At 47.0% G+C, this 19,640-nt stretch overlaps 1 protein-coding gene across 5 annotated transcripts in view; it reads left to right on the forward strand.

Moving 5' to 3' along the window:
• Nucleotides 1–19,640, forward strand: part of ASAP2 (ArfGAP with SH3 domain, ankyrin repeat and PH domain 2) — a 111,309-nt gene that overhangs the window by 58,643 nt on the left and 33,026 nt on the right. For all 5 annotated transcript variants that reach the window (XM_021697683.2, XM_044918623.1, XM_044918624.1 and 2 more), the window contains 6 exons: nt 4,408–4,511; nt 4,606–4,675; nt 10,178–10,265; nt 15,294–15,342; nt 15,425–15,591; nt 17,765–17,898. In XM_021697683.2, coding sequence (XP_021553358.2) covers nt 4,408–4,511; nt 4,606–4,675; nt 10,178–10,265; nt 15,294–15,342; nt 15,425–15,591; nt 17,765–17,898 — 612 coding nt within the window. The remainder of the gene's footprint in view (nt 1–4,407; nt 4,512–4,605; nt 4,676–10,177; nt 10,266–15,293; nt 15,343–15,424; nt 15,592–17,764; nt 17,899–19,640) is intronic.

Here is a 19,640-nt window from a genome sequence, read left to right on the forward strand (position 1 = left end):
GTCACACCCCAACCTAGACTGACCCCCTGTTCCTGACCCCTGGCTCTGCCACTTCCCCAGTTGCCCACCTTCATCCACACTTCACCTCCTGTCCCCTCACTGCATCAGGGTTCTGCTCTGTGGTTTGGCCATGCCTACTTGCCTTATTTCTTAGGTCTTTCCAGGCACTTGATAACTGTGACCAGTAATCCAGACAACGGGCTTGCAGGGCAGGTGGTAATATATAATACCACCTGCCCACATTTACAACTTAAGTCCAAGAGAGGAGGAAAGTGTACTTGCTGGAGCCCACTCAGTAGTGTCAGGGCCAGGATTTGAACCCTGGTCTGTTCCACGGCAAGCCTGTTCTCTTTAGCCAGATTATAGGACTTTAATAATACCTTGTATCAGACAGAATCTTCTTTAAAAAATACCCAGAAATAATGGGGAATGTGTGGTAATGAGATTTGAAAACACTGTTCTCAGACCATGGCTTAGTGCTTGCTTAGCAAAGCCCCCAGCTCCTGGTTGTGTCCATGTGAGTGGACACACCTGTTATAGCCCAAGAAGGTACTTGGACGTATGTGGGACATACTTGGACGTTACAGCTCTCCCTTGGTAGAGAAACTTCAAGCATCCAGGGGTGACTCCTTGGTGATCCATTTATTACAAGAATTGTCTGAATACAGACTTTCTAAGAGGTAGACAGACAAAGTGTGTAAGTTTGTTGTTGTTTTTTAGATTATTTGTTTACTTATTAGAGTGTGAGCGCACGCATGAGCAGGGGGAGGGGCAGAAGGAGAGGGAGAAGCAGACTCCCCGCTGAGCAGAGAGCCCAACATGGGACTCGATCCCAGGACCCCGGGATCATGACCTGAGCTGAAGGCAGATGCTTAACTGACTGAACCACCCAGGCACCCCTAAAGTGTGTAAGTTTTTATGATGTTCTAGGGTCTTAGGGAGCTCAGGGATACTTCTGATGTAATGAGTAGATCTTTATATGTATAACATATGCAACATCATCACTCTTTTTTCCCCTGTTCCTGAAAATTTCGCATATTAAGTCTACTGCTCATCTGGGCATTCTCTGTCTTGGCAGGACCCAATGCCTAACACTTCATATGGCCACATAAACTTTAGGGTCATGGATGGTTCCTGGGGTCTGAGAACTTGCCTGGATGTCACAGGATAGAGGATATGTGCTTATTGAAAGAACCTTAGGAGAGCCTTCTGAAGGTCCATAAAATGCCTACTTAACCTATGTACTTCAGACATAGGGACAGTCTCCACATTGTGAGGCTCACTCAGTCAAGTCCTGGGCATCCTTGGCTTTTCTAAGAAGTGCAGAGTGTGATGGAGAGTCTCCGTCAGGGTAACGTGGATACCCCAGCCCCCAGCCAGTCGCCTCTCTGTGTTAGATTCTTCTTTTTCCCAGAAGTAAAGGCTCTTTTCTCTTGGATTGTATTCCACTGAGTTGCAGTCTTGGTTATGTGAAAAGGCAAACTCCATTTGTCACCCCTTCACCTGATGAGGTATTGTATAAAATACCTCTATGAACAGGTGAAGAAAGGCTGTTTTTGTTGGATCACTTAGAAGTCACCTTGAAGATGCTGAAATAATTAGTTCTAAAGCAGACTCAATTTTATGTCAAATAGAATATATTCCTCTTATTTACACATTTTACATTGTACAGCTTCAGATTTGCCTCCACTTTTTAATTGATTCAAGAAATGTCTGGTCTAAAGAATAAAACCATAATTTCTTCCTTAAAGTCTGGCAAAGGGTCTGATTCTGTTGAAAAGAAGAATGCCCTTTTTCCTGTTCATAAGGCCTGTGAGCATTCTGATTAATATGCTCGGCGTGAACACATTCGGCAGTGTTGTCACATGATCCCACCACTTACTTTGTGCAGAGTTTTTTTTCCTCCCTAAATCAATAGTCGTATTTCTTGGTTGTGCAGTTTAGTCTTTTGACAGGTTTATTTTTAGTCTTTCATAGGGATTCGTATAGGTGAACAGCACTTCTCTGTTTCTCCTCCACTGCATTTATTCCCAATGATGCATAAAGCTGGGTTTGCTCTAGATTTCTAGTGCTAATATTCTGCCCTTCTGAGAGAGTGTGGAAATTGGCACCATCCTCACCTGATGAGTGAGTTGTTTGCCCGTCTGGAGGCAGGAGTGCTGCGTGAACTCTCTGTGAAGAATGAGGATGTTTCTCCTATTTTGGGGTCTATTTGTCTAGGCTCTGTTGTCAATTCAGTAATGGGATGCCTGAGCACGTTATTGATTTCTCAGATCAAGATTTTCTTTTGATTTTCCTTATTTGCAGAGTAGTCCCATATATATTTCACAATTAAAAAGTCAGTGCTAAAAACAAAACAAAACAAAACAAAACGCCTGTGCTAGACAGATCATGTTCATGGAATGGAGGATTTAATACTGTTCAGGTGGCCACAGCCCCCTTACTGATCTGCAGATTCAGTGCCATCCCTATCAAATTCCCCCCTTCCTTTTTGCAGAAATTGACAAGCTGATTCTAAAACTCATAAGGAAATGCAGGGGACCCAGAATAGTCAAAACAGCCTTGAAAAAGAACACAAGTTGGAGGACTCACACTTCCTGATTTCAGGATTCACCACTAAGCTATAATAATCAAGACAGTGTGGTACTGCTGCAAGGTTAGGCTTACTGATCAGTGAAACAGAATTGAGAGTCCAGAAATAAACCCTTATACATATGGCCAGTTGTTTTTTCAACATGGGTGCTAAGACAATTCAGTGAGGAAAGAATAGTCTTTTCAACAAGTGTTGCTGGGACAACTGGATAGCCACAAGCAAAGGAATGAATTTGGACCCCTACCTCACACCATAACCAAAAATTAACTCAAAATGGATCAGAAACCTAAGTCTAAGAGCTGAAACTCGGATTCTTAGAAGAAAACATAGGTATAACTCTTCATGATCTTGGAGTAAGCCATGGTTTCTTAGATGTGACATCTAAAGTATAAATGACAAAAGAAGCAATAGATAAATTTCATCAAAATTTAAAATGTTATGCTTCAAAAACCTTTAAAACTGTCAAGAAGTGAGGTGGCTTGCTATTGCCTTCAGATGAAGTCGGTAACTCTGACTCAAGTCTGTCTGTCCCTTCTACCACTTGGCCCACTTTGTCTGAGCTACACTAGCTGTCCTGATATCCACAGAGGATGACCACAGCCACCACTTTCCTCTCCATGCGTCTGTGTGTTACTCTCCCTTTATTCTCCATCTCTGCTTGCTTTCGTCTCGAAAACTCCGTCCCTCCAGACTCCTGCGGCTTCCCCCACTTGGCCCTTCACTTCTAGAATACTTGTGTACTTGGTCCGGATCACTTTGACGGTCATGTATTAGTTCTTTCTTCATCAGGCAGTGCCTAGTTTCCCCAAGGATGGTGGAGATGAGACTGTGTCTTGGGACATCTTCTGGTGAGGGCACATGGAAGGAGCATCGAGGGGGAGGTTGGAATTCCCTTCCATTCTCCTCTCTGGCCCTAACAGGCTCTGCATCTTAACCAAATCACTTATTTTCATCGTGTTTCTATTTCCTCCATTATGAAATGGAGCAGTTGGGAGCTTCTCAATAAACAATTGGCCTGTGAACTCTGTTCATGTTTTGCTCCCCCGTTTCCTACGTCTGCCAGAATTTCCAGTTCTAGTATGGACAGTTCCTTTCCACGCTCGGCTCAGGGCTTCTGATATCATCTGTTCAATAGTTGAGCGCCCACTGGATGCCCGGGGTAGCTGAAGACCGGAGTTTCCAACTGTGGCAGATTCTCTGCTGACCAAGTGCACAGTCTGCTCTGAGGCTGAGGCGGTTAGGTTCAGTGCTTCGGCCCCTTTGCTGGGTTGACGGATCAGGAGGGGAATATTGTTCAACACCTGTTATGTACCGGGTGTTCACACGTGTTCTCTTACTCAGACCTTACTATATTTATCATTTTACTGGGTATTGTTTTCCTATTTTCCAAGGAAGAAACTGAGGCAGGGAGCGTAAGTAACTTGCCTACAAGAGGTGGAACATTGGGGATTTTTCTTGCTTAAAAGTGCTGCCTTTTCCAACACATATGTTACCTTTCTTCTGAAAGCTGCTTTTGCCACACCAGGAGCTTCTTGCCATTATTAGGGACTTAAGGCTCACAATTAAGTAAAATCTGTAACTTCCAAATAGCTCATTCTCCATCAGCTGGTTGGGGGATGCTGGTTTGACATTTACTTCTCCAGCCTTGCAGGTGGCATTAACGAATTCCTGGGTATGACTTTTATGCCCTTTTTTTTTTTTTTTTTTGGTGTGCTGATAGATGACATTTCTCTAATTAAAAAAAAATGTAAGGACAGCTTTTTTAAAACTTGGAATCTGGACAGGATTAAAAGCAACTTCTCGACCATTTTTAGGATCCACAAATTCGCCAGAGTACAGCCTATAGTTTACATCAGCCTCAGGGAAACAAAGAGCACGGGACTGAGCGGAACGGCAATCTCTATAAGAAGAGCGACGGGTAAGTGGCCGTGGGGCTGGAGGTGACGTGCGCGTGGGTCTCCTGCGCCCAAAATTGCTCAACTCTTATCTTTTCTTTCTCATTTATCTCTAAGGATCCGAAAAGTGTGGCAGAAAAGGAAATGTTCAGTTAAAAATGGTTTCCTGACCATATCCCACGGCACCGTAAGTATTCTCTTTTAATTCGGGGGCTGCTGCAGGGAGGTGAGTGGGGGATGCCAGCCACTGGGCACGGTCTGGCCTTGACAACGCCTTTTAAAGACAACCCCCCCCCCTCAGCTAGGAGAGCGCATCTGGGGTCCTTCTCGATGTGGTGCACCTGTCCCCTGTTCACGCTGCTCCAGCTGGGGAGAGCCTTGTGTCGTTCACTGCCTGACTGGGTCGGCGGTCTTCATTTAGACACCGGTGGCTTCCAGAAACAAACAGCCCACCACTTCCCAGCTGTCTTTGTCTCTGGAAATCGAATATCCTGCTTGGGAAGATGCCTACTTTTCCATTAGAGGGGAAGCGTTTCGGTGGTCAGTACACTGGGAATCCGAAATCCAAGAGAAGAGAGATTTCAGTCATGTATTGTAGAAATCTAACACACTGCGCCCAACCTTAATCAAGACCTTTTTCTGTCATCCTGTGTATAAGAGTCCTTGCAAGAAACAGAGGCCTCTGTGTGTAGCCTATTGAAAAACCAATCAATCTGAATAAAATGATTTACTAATCTATCTTCCAGACCAGGAATTTTAACCACAGTTACAAACACAGCCTTTCACACCGTGGTGCTCTTTCCCATGGTGGCTTAGGTGTGTCATGCCTTACCTGGTATGACAGAATCTGATAAATACCACGTAGGCTGGTAGACATTTTTGAAAATGTCTAAAGGCTGAGTTGTTGCTATTTTGGGACCAATGAGAACACTGATGGTGGCCAGCATTTCTGTTCCCCAAGCAGAAGGCCTGGTACTATGTGCATACAAGCAGCCCCAGTCCTGTGAGTGCATGGGAGTAGAGATGACCCGGAGTCTTTGTCATTCCCCCCAACCCCCCTTTCCCACCAGTTCCCCTGGTGAAAGGCAGAGATGGGCAGGAGCACAGCTGTAGACAGGTAATAGCTCAACGTGAGTTCCAGAGAAACAGCTCTTCTCATGACTCATGCATAAGGAAACAGAGTAAAACCTCCCTTGAGCCTCGATTGTGTCCCACTAGGGGCCCCTTCGTTTTCACTGACTGCTTGGGGAAGAGAGAGAGACTGGGCCCTAGCATACGTTCAGTGTCTATAGGGATCTCTTGGGACCTTTGGCCTAGGAGATTGAATGTGTCTCTGCCTGGGCAAATAGAGATCATTTCTCTTTTCTAAAATCCAGCCTTCACTGGCCTCCTTCGTGGTCACGACATCACTCCCGGGGCTGTGCAGTTTGGATCCTGATGTGATGTTCTTTCCGTATAGACATATGCCTGAGTGTTGGGGAGGAGTGCTATAGACTCAGGGAGGCTGATCTATCTAGTCACCATGCCTCTTTAAAATTAAGACCACAGACTGGATGATGGCCAGGTTCCATCCCTGCTCCAGACACCTGTGTTTCTGTGCTCTGCTTTCAAATTGTTTTCTACTCAGTTGTTTGTTTTAATTCAGGTTTATTGCCTCCATGCAGAAAATTTCACAGAGTAAGACTGAGTTTCATTCTGTGCCTCTTTACAGCTCTTAAGTCATTTGGTATATTTGCCTCATTAAAGCATTAAAGCATTCTGCTAGACCCAGAGCCTCGGCTTAAGCCGGCGAGTGGTTCTCCCTCCAAGAGAGAAATGAAAACAGGCCTAGTAATCCTTTGCTCACAGTGTAAACTTGGGCTCACATCACTTCCATTACTTCTCCCTAGAAGATGCAGAGGCTCAGTTTCCTTTAAATGTTGATGGGTTGCTCCGGTTTTTGGCAGGTAGTAGTTATAGCTAGCTTTACTAGCGTGCTGACAGCTCACCTTGTCACGCAACTTGCATATTTAGTAAGTGCTTTGTGTTTAGGGGGATCCCCATCTAGGGAATCTCTGCGCGCTCTCTGTGACTCACCGGGCCCTTCGCAGCCTGGGCTGGGTGCCGTGGGAGCAACCCTGCCTCTGGCCCTCTGCCTTGCCAGGAAGACCAGAGGGTTCCTAAAGCAGGGCCTATACACACACCACAGAGCTGTCCTTTTCTCCTAATTCTGTGTGCATTCTGCTTGCTCTGGAAAGCAGAATCCGCCCCCCAACACACACACACACACACACACACACACACACACACACACACACACGCCACTGCACTCAGTGTTCATGGGCAGTGATGTGAATTAACCTCTGCCGAGAAAGGGATTTGAGAGGTGCCTTTTTGTTTGATTTTGTTTGGATTTGGCTCCTTTGTAGCCAGTGTCTCCCTGAGTAGGCTAATTTATCATCGGGGGAAAAGGACAGTTGTTCACAAAGACCTGATTGAGTAAATGGGGATCTAAGAGCGGTAGCTGGCGCTCAGTGGAGAATCAGATCTTTACATTGTGGAAGCACGGGGTGTATTTGTGCCATTTGGAAAACCAGTTTTTTCCCAGGAAGCTGGCAGCCTTTGGGAGAGGAGACTGTTGTGTCCTGTATTCTAGCAGAGGGACGATGATAACATCCGGATGGATTCAGTGAAAGCTGTAGTTGGTATTCCCTGTTAGCCAAGGTTAATTGTGTTTTCTGGCACTGGGAAAAGTGATCCTTGGGACAAAATAACTAATTGAGTATCATCTTTGCCAAGTGCATCACTTTGCCACACTGCCAAAGACTGGAGACTTTTTAAACTGGAAGAAATGTCCCCTGGTTATTATGTAGTCTCATTTTTTTTAAATGATCATCAATCATGAAGAATACAGACTTCCTATTAAAGGCCCGAGAAATTGGAAAAAATAGAATGGCATTATTAAAAAGAGAGGAGCTCTGATAATCAGTGCCTTGAGTCAAATACAAAATCTATAGATCTCTTTCCTGATCCTTCCTTTCTATTAAGGCAGAGCTTTTCAAATTAAGCTCTCAAAGAGCACTGGTATCTGATGCATTAGGTAGAACTGTTCTATAGCTGAATTCAGTGATGACACCATTTCTCTCAAATTGCAGCAGGGGAGAGAATTGAAAGGATAGAGTTTTCTCTATTTAAAAATTTTCTCCTGTAGATTTTTTCTTACAGCTTTTGTGTCAGCTACTCCTTAATCTGGATGGACAAATAGCAAACATTTATTAATGTAAAACATACAAGCTGACATCTTCAGCAGTATCAGCTGTTCTGAGTTTTGGGGACCTACTCTGACAGCTGTTACTTTGAACATGTAGCCACATTTGTGCCTTCAGAATTATTCCTACTTCAAATAGAGGCCCTGAATATTTTCCCATGTCTTGTGCTGTTTGTACATGTGAAGGACAGTCTGTCTTTGAGGGTAGCTGTCTTGGTAAGAATGAGCAGCTTTCCCCATGGCACAGGGAAGATGGAAGGATACAAGTTAGAGGGTGGTTTTAATTCAGTTGTGCTTCTTTGTGGCACTGAAAGGTATGCACAGATATGTCCAGGTCCGTGCCTCTGCTTTCCACGGAAATCCATGCGCTGCAGTTAAGAGCTTGTGCTCTGAGCCCAGGCTGCCCTTGGCTCAAATGTTGCTTCACTGCCCCCAAGCTCTGTAAGATTCATCACGTTACTTAGTCTATCTGGGCCAGTCCCTCTGTCTATAAAACTGGAGCAGTTCCTACCTCAAAGGTCAGTTTAGGAAAATTAAATGAGTTATTTTATTAAAAATTCTTAGAACAGTAGTACCTGCCTCCTATAGGCAAATCATAATAATGATGATGATGGTTTTTAATTGCTGAGTAAATGTAGCTACTCTTACTATTCAGAATTATCTTCTTGTGCATGAAAGTGTTTCTGTGTACACCAGCCCCTCTTACTGCTCCTGTGCCTGAGATCCAGTGGACACCAGCAGTTTGGAAATAGGCCAGGAACATCCCCTAGATGCATATATGTAGTTGTGTGATCACAGGAGGTGACAGGTAGACAACTACTTTATGCGGTCAAGTATGTGGTTGCATTGTGGTGTGGTCAACCACTTGGTGCTGTAGAAATATATCATTCGGTGTATTGGTTCCTAGATGAGCCAGGTAATTCTGTTGGTAAAGATCCAAAATTGGATTGATGGTACTTTCACTTGGAATTGTCAAGGTTTGCAAGATTGGATAGAGCTTGAAGTCTTTTAATACTGATTTCTGACGATTGAAGGATTCTGTTAGGCATCTACGACTGTGGAGAATATCCAGTGAATTTCATATGAGAGATGAGCCCAGCATGGCTACAGACCAGGAGAGTCTGGTCCACCCTTTTTATCCAACTTCTGTTTTTACCCCACCTTCCTTTTATCAAACCCAAACTTCACACTGCAAGGATCCATCCTATTTGAATGGAGACTGTGCTCCCTTACCCCTACCCTGAGTTTAGTGGAAAGGAGTTTATAAATGAATGAAGGTCTCACAGGTCTGCCCAGGTGTGGATGCTCATGTGTGTGTTTCTCAATGAATGCCAAATCCAAGCTTTCACAACCTGTAAATGTGGCTGGTGGCCACAGGTAGGGTGAATAAAAGGTTGAAGTATACGGCATTTTATTTGATCTTTTCCTTCTGCAGCTGGGGAGGTGGGTAAGATAAGCCCATTCATATTTGGAGATTTCTCCAAGATTTCTGAGAGACATTTTACCATTGATATTTTTTTTTTCCCCTAAAATTATCTTATCCTTTGATCTTTGCCTTTTTTTGGACTAATTATGGTGGTTTTTGAAATGGTAATAAAATACCCATTTTGACATCTGTCTGACAAAAATGTATTATGATCTTTTGTTGCCATTGTGTTGGGAGGGATTCGGGGTACTTATGTGAATGAGATGGGTTTTGTTAAAACTCAAGTGACAAATGGTTAGCATTTAGGATTATCAATCTGTTACCTGTTTTGACTTCAAAAAGTAGGGAAAATAATTTCTCTGTCATTTTTGTGCTATGAGATTTCTTTCCTTGGAAGTGAGTGTTTACACTCAGGAAAACACTTCTAAGATCACCAGAAATTGAGCTTGGTGCCTAAGTCACCCAGCCAACCATCTGTGTCATCAGTAGGAATTGGGACAGATGTCTCAGAGCATTAGCCGTGGAGCATTTTGATCTCAGGGAGCCCACGCCCATCGGCCTCACAGCAAGCATCACTTGCGCCCTGGCTGGGTAGGTGTGGGGCCACCAAGTGTCCCTCACAGGAAGTGGCAACTGCCTTCCAGGGAGCTGAGATTTAAGGACATGCTGTGTTGTGCCTGCCTACATAAAATCTGCCTTCTGCAAGCCATTTTTGCAAACTAGTGGAAATCTTGTTCTTGCTGTATTTTTTTTAAAAGATTTTATTTATTTCAGAGAAAGAGAGAGAATGGGAGCAGGGGAAGGGGCAGAGGGACAAGCAGACCCCCGGCTGGGCGCAGAGCTGGACACGGTGCTCAATCCCAGGACTCTGAGATCATGACCTGAGCTGAAGGTGGACACTTAACAGACTGAGCCCCCCAGGCGCCCCATGTTCTTGCTGTATTTTAATGAGAAATGATACTATATGATTTTCTCCTCCTTCCCACACATCTCCCTATTTCTCTGTTTTTAAACAGGCAAACCGGCCTCCGGCAAAGCTCAACCTATTAACCTGCCAAGTGAAGACCAACCCCGAGGAGAAAAAGTGTTTTGACCTTATTTCACGTAAGTTTATTTCTCAGGTGCTAGGCCACTAGAGAAATGATTTTCAACTCTCTGCTGGGGCGTCAATCCCATTTCAAAAAATTGATTGTCAAGGAGAAATGCCTTCACATGACATACATGCTTCCTCTTTCCACTCATAACTGTTTGTTTGCCAGTCCCTCCAGTTTAGGAACTGACGCTGAGAGCCCTGCTCTCCTCATGGGCCCCCGTAAACAAGGAGATTATACTAGATCAGCCCCTTGAGCCTAAAATCTCCTCACTTAACTATAAAAAAGGACGATTCTGTGTTGTCAAAGCTTCCATGGTTTGGGTGATGTTAGAAATGCTGCACAGCTAACATGGTAAGGTCTTCAGAGCCCTGGAAACGTTCATTTTTGAAATTGTTTTGTCTTCCCCACCACAGAATTTGTCTTTTTGCTTCTGTATGCTTTTCTTTTTTGTGGTGTACACAAAAGAATCACCACAGAACCATCTGTTGTGACGAGTGTCTACTCAGCGTCCCTAAGAAAGGAAAGGACTAGTGTGTCTTGAAATAAGATTGGCCTTTGTTCATGGCACTTTTAGGTGGCAGGGTTACAGTTTGGGGGGAGGAAGGAGCCAGATCCCCTTTCAAAGGGGGTCACAACGGGTTTAGGCACAAGAATTGTGTTTATAGAGGAAAAGTCTAGAACGTGCATTTTAGGAAGGTGAGCACAGTCTTAATTGCCTCAGTATCCAGAGCATGACGTGGCTAGTTTTTAAGATGTCTGTTGGATTATATTACTGAGGGCTAGGAAGTTATTTCTTATATGATTTACTGCTCACAGCAAGCTTAGGAGGTAATTATTACCACCTCCACTTCTCTGGATGATGAGACGGAGGCCCATGGCCATTCATCTTTGTACCCTGTTGTCCCCGTTGTAATGCGCACTGTACTAAGTTGGAGGAGAGCCTTGAGCAGGTGATGTGTGAGAAGGGTTTGGGCATTGTTCTGTCCTTCAGATTCTAGGCTAATTTGTAATATTGACTTTATCCTGCTTCAGACCCCATGTGCTTCCTCAGTCTCGCGAGGGCCACAAATGTGTTTACCCCTCTGTACTCTCAGATCCTTCATTCACACGAGACAGTGTAAACGTGCAGGACTGACCGTAGTTTACAGTGGGATCGAGGGGCGCCTGCGTGGCTCAGTGGGTTGAGCATCTGACTTGATTTTGGCTCAGGTCCTGATCCCAGGGTCATGAGATCGAGCCTCGTGTTAGGCTCCACACTCAGTGGGAGTCTGCTCGAGATTCTGTCTCTCCCTCTCTCCCTGTACCCCCTGAGCTCTCCCTCTAAAATAAATAAATAAATCTTTAAAAAAAAATAATAACATGGGATCGCTCCTGGGGTTACCTGCCTTCAGAGAGCAATAGAGTTTTATGTAAAGGGAGAGACCTTTTTGGTATAAGCTGATGTCAGCAAGTGGCTGGGGACCACTCGGAGGCTTTAGGCCATCCTTTTTCTGAAGCAATAACCCATGATAAGCAGTGTGTCACCCTTCAAGACCTGATGGGCCCTTAGTAGTTAACAGAGCTTGCCCGAGCTGCGCGCACACGGGGAGGCAGAGGTGAACATCCCTCTACTTGCCCTGTTCCCTCCAGCACCCCTGCGGGGGTCCCATGAGATGCAAAAAGGAATTTACTTCATACTTGTAAACAACCCCGAAGCACTCCCCAACCTACACGTTTGTAACTACTGGTCAGGCACCAAGGAGGGTCAGTAGATGGTAAGTGTGCCCCGCTCCCTACCAAGCGTGAATTATTGCATTCCCTGGACGTGTGGGAAGGCGGGCCTGTGTAAATCTGGTTTCGTGTGAATGCTCTGGCAAGCCGGCATTTCCCAAGATTCCATCAGTATCTTTGCTCTACTATCTAATGCATAATAAACATCTTCGGGCAAGGGCTTCCTGCCTCTGATACCCAGAAGGGCTTCCCGAATTCGGTTTGAGGCACTTTTGTAAATTTGCCAGAGTCCATTGTCATTCTTTGAAAACGCTTCTTTCTTCTTCTTCCCACTGTCCTTTAGTGGGTAGAGTGAATCCCAATCCTACGAATTTTTCATCCTAGTTTTCAAAAGGTGTTACTCTCCTAGGAGTAGTTGTGGTGAAAATGCTTTGTCGAAGCGGTATGTGGGTTTAGTTGTCACAGAGAAGCCTGAAAACCGGCCAGGAGTCCTCCAGGGAGACGCTGCCAAGCGGTGAAGCCTTGATTTGTCGAGCATCCCGAGAAGGTTGGGGCTCGGGGTCATGTCTGATTGTGCCTGAGTCAGGACACGAGGCTCTCGCCCTCTCTGTTCCTCCCCCACCTGCTGGCCAGGCTACTGGGACACATAGCTCGAAGATGCGTTTGAGCTCTTCAAACATTTGGGTGGTTGGAGAAATAAAAGTCAAGCTGCACGATCATGGGCAGTGAGGAGGATACTTCAGCTGTGGGTGTCTCAGGTTCCCAGAGTCACCCTCCTCCTGGGAAGCCATTCCGAAATGGCTCAGGCAGCCCGGAAGAGTAAGAGACTGACAGCTGGCTTCCGTTGGTTCCCTGCAGGGCCCTCCGTTACCATTCTTTCCCCCAGCAGGCATTCCCCACTCGGAGCCAGCTGTCAATGGGCCTGGGCTCCTCAAGGAGGGCGTTTCTGTGGCAAGGCCAGGCCTTCAGGAGCTCGTCCAGCTCCGTTGCCCTCAGATTGACCCCCACCCTTTGCAAACTCAAGTCCTGCGCCACTGTCCTCAATCACACCGTCACCCTTGGCAGGATGGAAGGTGCAGGAGAATTTGCAGGTGACCTAGGTCAGCGGCAGCCTGAATAAGACGGACCAGGAGCCAGGGTCTTTCCAGGTCCACACACTGGGGCTGTGGCCAGCTGGAGCCGGAGCCTCACGCAGAGAGGCAGCCCTTCCCAGCCCCCAGCTACCATCTTCTCTTGCTTTTTCTTCTCTCAGAGTTGAAGCTGCTAGAAACTGCTCTTGAGTTTATATATAAGCATCTCGAAAGTGTCTGTAGGAGTGAATTCTTACTTGCAAGTTTTCACAGAGCATTTCGCCTGCTCCTCACATGTCAGAATATAGAATTGGCCAAAGGAAATGGGCTGCTCCCCTGGCCGCCTCGATTCTCCTCCTGGAGCTGTGCGGGTCTGGCCGGGAGGCGGCTCAGTGAGAGGCAGAGCCCCTAACGCTACCCACCACAGCACAGCTTCCCGAGAACTCTGAGAGGCCCTCCGTGTGGGGGGTGGCTCTGTGCCTCCGGGCCCCGCCTCCGGCTGAGGCCATTCACATCAGGGCCTGAGGTGGGAGCCGCAGAAGGGGCATTGCTCCCTCTTTCCGGCACTGGCACCTCTGCATGGCTCAGCCTCTGACCGCTGGATCCCGAAATTCAGTTCATATTTCTGAACTTGAAACTGTTCTCTTAAGTCCCGCTCCTCTCCTCGGTGACGGGGTAGGGTTGGAGCAGGGGTGTCGTTCTGTCCCCCCTTAGTGTGAGAAAAACGGTAGAACAGGGTGGGAAGAAGCGAATGGGACCATGAGTCAAAGACCGGATTCCTCTGCCGCTGGCTGTTTGTCTTTGCTGCTTGCCCTCCGTGGGCCTCGGTGTCCCTCCAGCCAGCCCGCCAGGAGCCGTGCTCAGGACCAGCCTGCTTCCAGGGCTCTGAAGACCACTGCTGGAAGACGACGTGTGAGCTCATTCAGAGGGGCCCCGAGGGTTCTGTGCGTCCCCAAGGACAGTCACTGCTCTGCTCTCTGCAGAAGTTGGGTCTCCTCCCTTTTTTTGTTCTGTTTGGTTTTAAATTTAATTTTCCTTTTTGGCTTTGTTTTGGACTCACTGTAGACAGAATCTCTGTATATCCCTCACCAGCCCCCTGATGGCTTGTCTGGTAGTATATGGTACGTGTTACCGGCCATGTGTACTCTGTCAAAACCTGGGAATCTGGGCGCCTGGGTGGCTCAGTCGTTAAGCGTCTGCCTTCGGCTTAGGTCATGATCCCAGGGTCCTGGGATCGAGCCCCGCATCGGGCTCCCTGCTCCACGGGAAGCCTGGTTCTCCCTCTCCCGCCCCCCCTGCTTGTGTTCCCTCTCTCGCTGTGTCTCTGTCAAATAAATAAAATCTTTAAAAAAAACCCCAAAAAACCCGGAGATCAACATTGGTGATGCTGTTCACGAGGAGTCTTACATGGTTTGGGCGTTTCCTCCGGTGCTCGGGACTCCCTGCAGGATCCCGCGGTTCGTTTTTACTTCATCTTCATCTGCTACTGGCTGTGGCAACGTCAGAGCCTTTCCTGGTCTTCCATGACCTTGATACTTGTTTTGAAGAAGATTGATCGGTTTTTTAGTCACCTGTCCCTCAACTTGGATTTCTCTGATGCTCTCCCACAATTGGACTGAGGTTCTGCACTTTTGGGAGGAAGAGCACATCCCGTGCCCCTCTTCTCTGCTCCATGCACAGGGGTCAGCAGTCTGGGACAAGCCTTGTAGGCGCTGCTGTGTTTGCACATGGCTGTGTGTGAGCCTACGGTCTCACATCCCGTCATCACCTGGCTGTCCCTCCTGCTTCGCCCTGCAACACAGCACTCCCATGGCCTGCTAGAACGCCTCCTCTTTCTAAGAAGGCCAGAAAACTTCTCAGATACTCATGAGGACAGGCTTTTATTATTCAAAGGGCTGTAACAATTACTTTTGGGGGGACCAACTTTGTAGCAAGTTAAAAAGCAAAGCTTTTGAAAAGATGTTGATGGTTTCCGGCCATGAATAGCTTCGGCCTGGGTAAGTTTCATCTCTTTATGAACTGGAATGGAGGGCAGGGCAGGTTTGTGAATTTGGATGATAAAGCCACAATCCCCCAGAGCAAGGGCAAGGAAGGCATGGAATGACACGAGGGAGGGAGGGCTCGGTTCTCTAGAGATGGTTCATTTCCTAGCGGAGAGTTGCGGTTATTCCCGAGGTTAGTTATAAACCACTTTCTGCTGGAATCCTGTGCGGATTACCGTGCAGGCTCACAATTGACAAATTCCTCTTGCCGTGCAGATGACAGGACGTACCACTTCCAAGCGGAGGATGAGCAGGAATGTCAAATGTAAGTTCCTTGGAGATGGGCCTTGGGGCCAGGACCTCGCAGTCCTTGGGGCTTTAACACAGCATCTCTGTTATTTTTCTAGATGGATGTCTGTGCTGCAGAACAGCAAAGAAGAAGCTTTAAACAATGCATTTAAGGGGGATGACAATACCGGGGAAAATAACATAGTCCAAGAGCTGACAAAGGAGATCATCTCCGAAGTGCAGAGGATGACGGGCAATGACGTGTGTTGCGACTGTGGGGCACCAGGTGACACTCTCCCCCGTCCCTCCCCCCAGCTTTGGGACAGTCACATCTCATTCCGATTCACAGACCAGTCACCGATTTTCCCTTTCACTGCAGACCCGGCGGTGCCCGGGCGGCACACAGCTGCGTCCTGGGCTGTGTGCAGACCTTTGGGGGTGGAGGGTGGGGGGGGGGAAGACGCCTACCTCCGGGCCCCGCACAGGGCAACACGAAGATGGCCCGATGGAGCTGAAAAGATTAGAAGCTTTTTAAGAAATGAAAACGGAAGCACAGAATGCAGGTGAAACCAAGGTCATCTGCTCATTATATTGGCTGTGTGGCCGTGTAGGGGCGGCTTTTCCTGGGATTTACTCCATCCTCTCTTTGTGCTGCTTTGTAGAACTTCTAGCCGCTGTTTAGTCTGTGCTGCTGGGAGAGCCACTTTCTTTGTTAGGTATCGGTTTTCCTGTATGGAAGGCGAAGGAACTGGCCGAGAATGTTTTCGGGTCCCTCCCAGGTGCACGTTCTGTGAAATGAGATGTTTATTCTTCATTTTGATGAAGCCTCTCAGGGGCTTCATTTTTTTAATTGACATAGAGTATCATTGTAGATTTTAATAGCTAGTATTTTAAAAGCCTAAGGAGTGGATTTCTTCTGACTAAGATGGAATGGTGCCATGAGGTCCGGGGAGCTTTGGAATAGCTGTTTCTGGACATTTACAAAATGAGAAAGATCATGGGATGGTCAGTTACCGTTTTCCTTCCTCTCATTCTATGACAGTTCTTACAAAAAACAACACAACAAAAATAGAGTGGGCAGTTGAGAATTGCTGGGACGTTCCTATTGCCCCAAAGGCTGTATATCTAGGGGTAGTTTGAGGAACTCCCTCAGGGTCTCAGACCCATTAAAAATTACCTTCTGGCAGGAGACGAGGTAGGGAGTGGTAAGTAGTGAATCGTGCTTTTTCTTAAGAAAAGATGAGGACAGTGCAGCACTTGGACTTTTAAAACACTTCAGGAAAGAAGTCAAAGCTTTGTACATTTCTGTTTGCAAACGCTGCAGGGTGGGTGACGTGAAACTTGGTACAAAGTAGTGGAAACATACTCCTACCTGCGGAGAGCGTGTGAGAGCGTGATACAGCCGATAGGGTAGAAGTGAAAACACAGATGCCCAGAAGTATTTCCTAACGGCTAAAATTTTTTATAATTAAACATTTAAAAAAAGAACTTGACCATGATCTCGTGAGCCAGGTTATGCTGTTTCCCTGCTGTGAGTTTCCAAGGGCAGCAGGTGGTTCGAAAGAGAATGGTACTTACTGGCCGTGATAAGGTACTCGAGTAGGCTTTATTTTGAATGCCCCATTTTCAGGCTAGCTTTCATCTGTCAGGCAGGTCTTGAGTGTCTGCCGTGTGGCCAGCGCATAGTAGGATGCCTCAGGGGGTAAGTAACTGCTCTGAGCAGCATGTTGACGGGGCACTGGCATGGCCTTGGGCCTCGGCACAGGCAGGGAGGCCGTGTAGCCCCCCCCCCCCAGTAAGGCCCTTCTCCTCGCTGAGCACTGTGTAGACACCTGACCTGTTCGCCTGCTGGCGCTCTTGTATGTGCTGAATGAAGGATTCTGTCAGTCTCCACAGTTTCCAAAGCTCTTACGATCAGAACTCTTCCTGCCGCCCCCGAAGTGCTGAGCACACAGTATGGCATCAGCACGTAGTAGGTGCTCTCTAGCGGTACCGTTAATGTTTTGCGAACATAGAGACACATTGTAAGTCTGTTCCCCATCCGGCACTAGACTGTGGTGGTTTTTCTCTGCTGCTCTGACCAAGGTTGGCGATGGGCATGGTCGATGCTCAGGACACCCCTCAGAGACCTGTGCCCACTAGAGGGCACTGCGTCCTGCGTGTTCACAACGCCTGTCACTGGGGAGTTCTTAATGAATGGAAGGGTGGTCGAGACAAATGCGTAAAGAAATGGAGGGATGGGAAGATGACGGAGAGCAGACACGTGCATGTGTGTGTGTGTGTTGTGTGTAAATCGGTGCTAATGCAGAGTGAACGGTGAATGAGCGCTCTGGCTTATGTCAAGGATTGAGAAAACGCTCGTGCTCAAAACTCCACGTGCAGTAGCCCTACAGGAAAAATGTTGTGATCCCGGCCCGCTACTTACTGCAAGCTCCAATTTTCTCTGTTCTCTTTGGCAGATCCTACATGGCTTTCCACCAATCTGGGCATCCTGACCTGCATTGAGTGCTCTGGAATCCACCGGGAGCTCGGGGTTCACTATTCGAGGATGCAGTCCCTCACGTTAGATGTCTTAGGAACATCTGAGCTGCTGGTAATTCTCAGATCCTTGATTTTGAAATGGAAATGATGAATGAGCTGAAAGCTGAGTTTTCATGTTGGCATTCAAATCCATTTTGGTTTCTTGAAATTCCATTGGGCTGATGGTTGTTGATTTTTTCCAGATGGGTTTGGGCAATTAGAACCTCAGTGATGATTCCTCCTTCTTGGCTATTGGTAGTTGAGGGCACTTTTTGTTATTAAACTTGGTTCTTAAACAAATCAAGTGAAGTAAAACAAAAAGGAGGGCTGCGACTGTTGTAGGAGTGTGGACTAGGATGGTGGCGCAGTTTAGCTCACCCCATTCCTTAACCACACGCGGAACGCCGAGCCCAGAGACGGTCGAGGACGTGTTCCCCGAGTCCCCCGCAGATTCCTGCCAAGTCTGTGGTCACCACTCGGCTCAAGCCTTCAGTGCTCTTTTCCTCGGGCCCTTACTGTCGCCCTTTCGGGGAGACACTGGTCTTTGCTTTTACTGCCTTTGTTTCTAAGGAAGGCTTTCATTCTTGGTTCGGTGATAACACATAAGCCATGCAGTGCGATGTACATTGATCCTGGGAGGCTGAAGCACTTTCTGTCATGTAACGTCCAGAGTTTTGAGACTGGCCCCACTGAGGAAAAGGCACATCACACTAGGTGTTTTGAGGCCACCTAAAATGGAGCTTTTGTGAACTGTTTTCAGAGTCTGTAATTGCTGGTGGTAAGCAGTGTTAGAAACACTTGGCGTAGCTGGGCATTGGACAGTGAACATTAAGTGGTTACAGATTGCCGTTGATTGTAATGAAAAGAGCAGTAGTCTTGACAGAAAATCAATTATTGTGGTCAGTATACCTCTCAAGGGGCTGTACATTTTATTGATGACTACCGTAGAACCAGTGTGCCTGAACTTCGAATGCATTTTGTACTATCTTGTCAAATCCTTCCAGTCTTTCCAGAGGATTCCTTTATGGTCTTGAAACACAAAGTTGGGAGAAACTAGAGTGAATTCTGGTCTCCTGGTGAGTCACATCCCTGATGACGTCAAGTTTAGAACTAAGCTAGACTCGGCAGGACTCCAGCAGTGTATCCTTGGTTCCACAGTGTGGTTATTGTCGATGTCATGGTGCATTCCACCCACGTCTTAGAGCTGCATGTGTCCAGGGGGTGGTATCCTGGGCAGCTGATGGTGGCGTAGATTTGAGATTCCCACAGTCTGTTTTCAGAGAAGCACGAATTCTCTGGTAAACTCTGTCAGTTGCTGTATTGCCGTTGCTGGTTTTCTCAAGACAGTGGGAAGTGTTCAGTGATTTTTGGTGAAATAATAATTGCTTATTTTGTACGAGGCCCTTCACAGAGCACTTGATATGTATTAGCTCATTTGCCCTTCACGACAACCAATGACCTTGGTATTTATCCCCACTTTATAAAGGAGGAACTGAGGCTTAGAATGTTATAATGTGCCCAAGGTTATATAGTTATTGAAGTGCCAGATCGGGGGCGGGGCCCTTTCATCTGATCCCAGAGCTCGAACTTAACCTCTGAGGAGCCTGGGACATAAACCGGCCTTTGTGGGGGCGAGTCTTGGCGCGTGCTAAGCATGTAAGCATAGCTGCCGTCCCTCCCCATCCCCGTCCCCAGCAAATGTTGAACAGTCTCTCCACGTGATGTCAGTACTCCCACCATGACCTTTTTGTCAAATCTGTGCCGTCACGAGTAACCAGTGTGAGTTACCGACTGTGCGGTGGGAAAGAGGTGCTT

The sequence above is a fragment of the Neomonachus schauinslandi genome, chromosome 10, assembly GCF_002201575.2.
Source record: "Neomonachus schauinslandi chromosome 10, ASM220157v2, whole genome shotgun sequence".
In the NCBI taxonomy this organism is placed as follows: Eukaryota; Metazoa; Chordata; class Mammalia; order Carnivora; family Phocidae; genus Neomonachus; species Neomonachus schauinslandi.